This window comes from Sinocyclocheilus grahami, unplaced genomic scaffold (genome assembly GCF_001515645.1).
Source record: "Sinocyclocheilus grahami isolate Dianchi unplaced genomic scaffold, SAMN03320097.WGS_v1.1 scaffold9299.1, whole genome shotgun sequence".
Lineage (NCBI taxonomy): Eukaryota > Metazoa > Chordata > Actinopteri > Cypriniformes > Cyprinidae > Sinocyclocheilus > Sinocyclocheilus grahami.
This window is the reverse complement of record NW_015512525.1, coordinates 1-8,630: the sequence shown is the minus strand read 5'-3', so window position 1 is coordinate 8,630 and position 8,630 is coordinate 1. Positions and strand designations below refer to the sequence as shown.

The 8,630-nt window shown below is 35.9% G+C and overlaps 1 pseudogene and 1 gene segment (V, D, J or C); both read left to right on the top strand.

Moving 5' to 3' along the window:
* Positions 1 to 1,954: 1,954 nt before the first annotated feature.
* On the top strand, positions 1,955 to 6,655 carry LOC107578206 (uncharacterized; annotated as a pseudogene).
* A 1,021-nt stretch (positions 6,656 to 7,676) lies between these two features.
* LOC107578205 (T-cell receptor alpha chain V region RL-5-like) lies at positions 7,677 to 8,131 on the top strand. The segment is given in 2 exon segments: positions 7,677 to 7,716; positions 7,788 to 8,131. Coding segments are annotated over 2 exon segments (384 nt in total).
* The last annotated feature ends 499 nt before the right edge of the window (positions 8,132 to 8,630 follow it).

Here is an 8,630-nt window from a genome sequence, read left to right as displayed (position 1 = left end):
TAATTTCTGAAGTGTCATGTAGCATTGAAGCCTGGACCTTTCATTGTAATTTTGATCACTCTATTATCATTCTAAAGCTAAATTCATTTTTGTAGGTGTATTTGCTGACAGCATTGTGCCAAAAGAAGAGGGTACAAATAAAACCAGGAGAGATGGAGAGTCTGTCACACTGAGCTGCACATATATAAGCAAAAATAATGTTTTGCTTTACTGGAACAGACAGTATCCTAATAGAGAACCTCAGTATTTGTTGTTTAAAAGTTCTCACTCGTCTGTTGAAGGGAATGTATCTGACAGACACTTTAAGATAACTACATCGCCTACATCCACTTCACTCACCATTAAAAATGTGAATCTATCAGATTCAGCTCTCTATTACTGTGCTCTAAAAGTAGGAGCCCAGTGTTTTTGTAAAGCGCTTTACAAAAACACACACAGCGAGTCTATATTGGTATCGTCAATATCCCTGATTGGCTCCTGAATTTATTTTAGTCACTCTACATGCTACTCAGTGTTTCCCCTGCCATTATTTTAGGGGGGCGGCCCGTCAAGTTAATTTTATTTAATTATATTTTCTCTATAGCGCCAGATCACAACAGAAGTAATTTAAAGTTACCTTTCTTATAGAACGTGTCTATACCTTGTTCTTTCATTAAGCAAACTAAATAGCCTTGTGTTATTTATCTTATTTACACGACGGCATGTCATTTCAGTCTCTACGTTATGGTCGCGCTCTCTGTATCACGCACAGCGGAGTTCCGCCCGATGCGCGCGCTCACACACACACACACTCCCACAAGTATTTGTAAATATTAAGAACAAATAAAACATTTCATAGGGCCCTAAACGTAATATTTGTTAAACTTTTAATAAATTGATGTTAAATTGTTTAAGTTTCATGATAGGGGGCATCATGAAACTTAAACAAGTAACCCCCCCCCAAAAAGCCGTAAACCTAGGGGAAACACTGCTACTGGAAAAGTTTTACAGAAGTCTAAAGTTGTGGAACTAGATCCTCGATTCTCTGGAAAACTGAATAAAGAGAAAACCCACACGTATCTGGAGATCTCCTCTGCTAAAGTGACCGAATCTGCTCTGTACTACTGTGCCCTGGAGCCCACAGTGACAGGAAACAAACTACACTGTACAAAAACCTTTCCTACACAGAGGGTAAAGCATACCACAGTCAACTGCACCACAGTCAATCAGCAGAAATATGGGAAATAAAATAAATAAAAATAAAATGCAACCTAATATTTCTACAGTTATTTCTGATGTACAGTCCCAATTTTGTTTGGTTGCTTAGATTTTGTATGTGCGGATGGGTTTTAAAGCTAAGACTGCTTGTGTTGAAAAGCAACCATTCCACAAGAAATCAACACATACTGGGGTTAGGTAATAACTAAATAAAAGCTCTATGATTTGTAAGCTATATATGTTACCTAACTCCAAAATCCTAATTTAACCTAATTAAGAAAAAATAAATGACAATAGTAACAGTTAGTATTCCTTCAATGAGATTAGATTGCCATCTGGTGGGCTGGTAAAATTGAAGGAGCTGTTAATGATTAACTTAAACGTTTTTTTTTTCTTTTCTTCTTCTTCTTTTCTTTGTTTAATCAGGAAAAACTAGTTTCTGATTTCAAAATTAGTCAGACTGATTCCTAGCAGGTGAATTTTGCTCTTCCAAGAGATAAAATGGTATTGTAACTATAAGTTAAACAATGTACCTTATATTGTTTTAGCTTTAGGTATAGAACATTTATCAATCAATCTAACTAAACCAAAAATGACAAAAATCATTCCACAAGTGTTTCTGGTTTTGTGTTGAATAATTTCTGATATTTATAAAAGAATTATGTTAAGAGGCGGAGCTTAACACAGGCCTGTAGGACACAGACTCATTCAGTGATCAGCATCACAGATGACTGAGGCGAGCAGCAGCCTGCTCATCATGTTCACTTGTGTGCTTATACTGCTGTCTTTAACTCAAGGTAAAATCTTACATATAGCTACTCATTACATTACAATATTCTCATTTTAAATATGCTCAACAATCCTTATATAAGTTTTTTTTTTTGTATAGGTAACAGAGCTAAAGATGTCATCACCCCATACAGTGATGAAGCATTTGCCACTGAGACTGAGAGTGTGAAACTCTCTTGTAACTACACTGGTTCTGTTGATAGTCTTCACTGGTATCAGCAATATGCAGGTTCACCACCACAGTTCCTCATTCTGGATTACTATGGAGCAACTACTCATGCTAATCCTCCAGTTTCTGGAATATCCATCAGTCACAGAAAATAAGAGAACAGTGTGGATCTGATCATCTCCTCTGCTGCTGTATCAGACTCTGCTCTCTACTACTGTGCCCTGCAGCCCACAGTCACAGGAAACACTCTACACACCATACAAAAACCTGAAACACTATTAAATTGCAAATTTACAGTGATGTCTATCCATCAGGCATATGAAGGCATATATTCAGAATATATAATTGTGCTCTCAAATTGCAATTTGTTTATGAATTACTCTGAGCTTTGTATTCAAAATACAGATCCATTCATCATTGTTAAAAATGAAATGATTTGACAAGATGAATTGCTAGTTATGGAAGATAACACTATTCTGATGCAAACTATTATGGATTCCATTCACAGTCTTCTTAAAATCTATGTAATATACTAGTGTACATTTGGGAAAACAATCCTGAAAAGTCCACTGTACAGTAGTTGGAGCAATTGTGCACATTTTAGTCTCCATTTTGAATGCACCAGTTCTAGTGCATTCAATGTGGGAAGTCGTTGCCTAATGGTTAGAGAGTCGGACTCATAACCCAAAGGTTGTGGGTTCGAGTCTCGTACCGGCAGGGATTGTAGGTGGGGGGAGTGAATGTACAGCACTGCAATACCACGACTGAGGTGCCCTTGAGCAAGGCACTGAACCCCAACTGCTCCCCGGGCGCCGCAGCATAAATGGCTGCCCACTGCTCCGGGTGTGTGTTCACGGTTTGTGTGTGTTCACTGCTGTGTGTGTGCACTTTGGATGGGTAAATGCAGAGCACTAATTCCGAGTATGGGTCACCATACTTGGCCACACGTCACACGTCACTATGATACATCTATATGTTTGTCATCTGCCACTAGGGGGTGAAGTAACTCTGAGCTTAGACAGAGGTGGTCTAAATATCAGAAACCACACCCACATTTATAGACATATTAGCTGCACAAAGGACTCTCCATTACATTCATGCATTTAACTTAAAATCATTAAGTATATATTAAGTATATATTAATAAGCCTATTTTATTAATACATTTCTCACCATGGAGAGATGTGTTCTACTGATTCTTATAACAGTACCAGGTAAAGTGCATTTCACTAGACTAGAACAGACTGGGGATTCAAATTGTTAATTAGTAAATTTGTTAATGTACATATTTATTTAATTTATATTATTATTAAATTGAATTAGATGAATTAGTAATTAAATTAGGTGGCTGATATTCTATATTTCATAGCATAATAAATGTTATAATGCATAGCACTGTTACTGTAACAACAGACAGAACAGGGATTGAATTCAACTTTTATGAAGAATAATTTATTCTCTTGCAGGTGTATTTGCTGACAGCATTGAACCAAAAGACAAGGACAATATAATCAGGAGAGAAGGAGAGTCTGTGACACTGAGCTGCACATATGAAACAAGCAGCAACAATATTTTACTTTACTGGTACAGACAATATCCAAACAGAGAACCTCAGTATTTACTGTATAAAGGTGCTCGATCTTGGAGCAGCTATCAGAATATACCAGACCCTCGGTTTCAGTCAATTACATCTGAATCATTCACTAAACTCACTATTGACAGTGTAACTCTGTCAGATTCAGCTCTCTATTACTGTGCTCTAGCAGTTGGAGCCCAGTGATACAAAATGCCTGAGAGGCTTTACAAAAACTCACACACAAAATAATTGCTTTAAACAGTTTTTGATCAACTGAAAATCAAACCACAGCTATACTTTGTAAACCACAAAGTCTCTGTGAATAACAGGATATGGAAACACCTGCCAAAACTTAACTGAGATAAATGAAATTAAGGATAAAAGTTTACTTAATTATTGTGACCGTTCATGCTGTGATCATCAGTGTTCATGCTGATGATTTATAAATTATAAACAGCTAATTAATTTGACTTTATCAGACACATTAATGTTTTTTTAGTGGCACTTTTACAAATGTCACCTCAACGGTCCAAACTAAGGTGTTGTTTGAAGAAGGAGATAAATTAAATGTATACATATATAATAAAAAACACTTAAACATCACCCTTAAAGCATATTCTTTAAATATGAAGACTGTAACTTTAAGGGCAGGTGCTAGCTTGAGACATGCTCTGCTAGACAATGTAGACAATGAATTAATCTTACTTCAGTAACAGTCTGTCCTGCAGATTAACTGAAACTTCATCCTGAAAAATGATGCTTTTTGTTTACCTCTGTTCTTTAACATGTAAGTATATTCTATCCCAATGTGTCAGGTTTATAATATTTTTTGTTTGCTATTCTGTTATGGCATGTTAATATTTAAAGGGGTCATATGATGTGATTTCTTGTTTTCCTTTGTTTTTGGAGTGTTAAAAGTCATTCGTGCATACAGAAGATCCATAAAGTCACAAAGATTAAAGTTTCAAACCCAAACAGATATTCTTTAAAAAAGTGAATGCTCATCCACGCCCTCCTAAAACGCCTCATTTAAACACGCCCCCACATGTCTACATCACTGTGTGGGAAGATTTGCATAACACCGCCCAAATGTATATACAAAGAAAGAAGGCGTAAATTTTAACGGCGTAACGGAATTCGGTATTGTTGTCGCCGCCATGTCGTGGAAACGCTGTGTGCAACTACTTTGTTTGGCCTTCCAAAAGAGGACACAACTAGAAATCAGTGGTTAAGTTTTATTTACAACACTGTTAGAGAACAGTACAACCCAAATATTTGAGTGTGTGCAGTGCATTTTACGGAGGAAAGTTTCCTGAACCTGGTAAGGGGCGTAACATTTCCGTCACATGCTTGAGGATTTCGGCCAATCACAACGAACTGGATAGCTGGCCAATTAGAGCACACCGTGCTTTTCAGAACAATGAGCTTTGTAAAAATGTATGCGTTTCAGAAGAGGAGCAACAATAATGTACAGTATGTGGAAAATTGTGTTTTTTGAACCTTAAAACGCGTAAATACATTGCATTACCCCAAATACACAAAATAATGTTATTTTTTAGCAATGTCATATGAGCCCTTTAAATGTTGATTTAAAATGGAATCTTCCTATCTGCAGATGTCCGTTTTGGAAATGTTATCACACCAGTCCAAACTAAGGTGTTTTGGACAGATGGGGACCTGTATCTACTCTATCTGGTATCACCCTAGTTCAGCTCCTGAATACCTTTTAGTCATATTCCATGCAACAGGGAAAGTTTCACAAAGGTCTGAAATTGTAGAACTAGATCCTCGATTCTTTGGAAAACTGAATGAAAAGAAAACCCGTGTGGATCTGAAGATCTCCTCTGCTATGACAGACTCTGCGATGTACTACTGTGCCCTGACGCCCACCGTGACATGAAACTTAATAATTCAGTGCAAAAACGCATCATATCCCTGCTAAGTATGTTTGTCATCTGCCACTATAGGGGGTGAAGTTATAAAAAAGAATATATGCAGTTTGAACTGAGTGAATGACTATTTACTTTCAAAATGCTAATGATATTTTTTTTTACTACACACATAATACAGAAGGAAGAATTTTCAAAGATATCTTTGATTATCTTTGACACAAAGAGACAATAACTCGGAGCTATATATAATGCATCAAGTACAACAGATCAAGAGGAAATCCTGTTAACTGACAGTTATCTCAGGTTTAAATTGGAAAGACAGAAGGTGGTCTAAACATCAGAAACCACACCCACATTTACAGACATTATAGCTGCACAAATGACTCTCCATTACATTCATATATTTACATTTCAATTGAAACCCATTAAGCATATATTTATTGGCTTATTTTATTAGCAAATTTCTCACCATGGAAAGATGTGTTCTACTTCTTATTCTAATAACAATTTCAGGTAAAGTGCATTTCAAATATCAGCACTAGACTAAAATATATGGTGGATTCAAAGTGTTGATTATGTACATATTTAATTCATAGATGTGAAATTATAATTCTGACATCATATATTGTTTTTTATGTTGTTAATTCTTAGCATTGTATATGTAACAACAGAAAGGAGTTTAATTAAACTTTAATGAAATATAATTAATTCTCTTGCAGGTGTATTTGCTGACAGCATTGAGCCAAAAAACAAGGATGATATAATCAGGAGAGAAGGAGAGTCTGTGACACTGAGCTGCACATATGATGCAAGCAGCAATTATGCTATGCTTTACTGGTACAGACAATATCCAAACAGAGAACCTCAATATTTACTGCGTAAAGGTGCTCGATCATGGAACCGAGAAGAGGATATACCAGACCCTCGGTTTCAGTCAATTACATCTGAATCATCCACTGAACTCACTATTAAAAGTGTAACTCTGTCAGATTCGGCTCTCTATTATTGTGCTCTAAGAGTTGGAGCCCAGTGATACAAAATGCCTGAGAGGCTTTACAAAAACTCACACACAAAATAATTGTTTTGAACAGTATTTAATCAATTAAAAATCAAACCACAGCTATACTTTATGTGAGCCACAAAACCTCTGTGAATAACAGGATACGGTAACAGCTGCTGAAAATGAATGACAAAGTATAATGGTTTCATTGGGTAATTATTGCTATGAAAAAGTGATACTTTTTGTTACTGCTGGTAATTCATAAATGATAAATTGCCCATTCATTTGACTGACTTTTCCTGTCAAACTGAGTAAGATGTATTAACATTTCATACCAGACACATTTAGCACTTTTGCAAACATGACCTAATTATTACAAACTAAGGTGTTGTTTGAAGAAGGAGATAAATTCAACTTATACATTTTATATACAGCATATTCTTTGAATATGAAGACTGTATCTTTAAGGGGAGGTTCTAGCTGGAAACATGCTCTGCTAGACAATGAATGAATCTTACTTCAGTAACACTCTGTCCTGCAGATAAACTAAAACGTCATCCTGAAAAATTATGCTTTTTGTTTTTGTTTTACTTTGTTCTCTAACATATAAGTACAGTCTATCAAAAACTGTCAAGGTTTTATCATTTTTGTTTGCTGTTCTGATATTTCATATGAATATTTATTTATTTATTTAAATATTGATTTCAACTTGAATATTCCTATCTGTAGGTGTAAGTTTTGGGAATGTCATCACACCAGTCTAAACTGAGATGTTTGGGACAGAGGGGAACAATATAACTCCGGAAACAGGAATAATACCATGCAAAAACACATCCTATCCCTGCTAAGTACAATGAACATTTGAGAAATTACATTACTTTGACAAATAACAAGTGCAAGCAGATTTAGGCATCAATCCATCATAATATATGTTAATTTCTGTGCTTTATAAGAGGGTTATGTCAAAAGGCGGAGCTTAACACCAGCTTGTAAAACAGATTAGTTCAGTGATAATCAGCATCACAGATCACTGATGCAAGCAGCAATTACCATCATGTTCACTTGTGTGCTTATACTGCTGTCTTTAACTCAAGGTAAAATCTTACATGCATCATTACATAACAATATCTCATTTTAAACATGCTTAAATAAGCTTTTGCTGTAGGTAACAGAGCTAAAGATGTCATCACCCCAAACAGTGATGAAGCATTTGCCGCTGAGACTGAGAGTGTGAAACTCTCTTGTAACTACACTGGTTCTGTTGATAGTCTTCACTGGTATCAGCAATATGCAGGTTCACCACCACAGTTCCTCATTCTGGATTACTATGGAGCAACTACTCATGCTAATCCTCCAGTTTCTGGAATATCCATCAGTCACAGAAAAGAAGAGAACCGTGTGGATCTGATCATCTCCTCTGCTGCAGTATCAGACTCTGCTCTCTACTACTGTGCTTTGAGGCCCACAGTCACAGGAAACACTCTACACACCATACAAAAACCTGACTGACTCTATAGTCTTAAAATGAGAGGTCAAAAACAACAAATAGTGTCCACACAGATGAATGTTACATTCAAATTCATATTTAACTATACATTTACCCGCTGGTTAGTATTTCTACTGGTTAGTGTTTCTTATGTGCATTTATTTATTTAGTAAATTATCATTTTTGAATGAGATCACTGATGGAATATCACTATATAACTATTATATAACTATATATCTCATATCAATATCAATAAATAAAGTCAACATCTTTTATATTTTTCAGATTCACCAATGTTTTTTCTTTGTTAGACTCGTGGATGTTGTCAATGGGAGAATAAATGTTGGTCACACCACCACTGGGGGGTGCTGTGTACATTAAAATATTTCAGAGAGGACACCTTCTGTAACTGTATCTGAAATGAATTCACATGTGCAAGGAACAACAGAAGACGGTCCCTTTGCCCTCTGGACATATGTGTAATTTGGTGAAAATGTGCTTAAATGTCATGAAAATGAATAA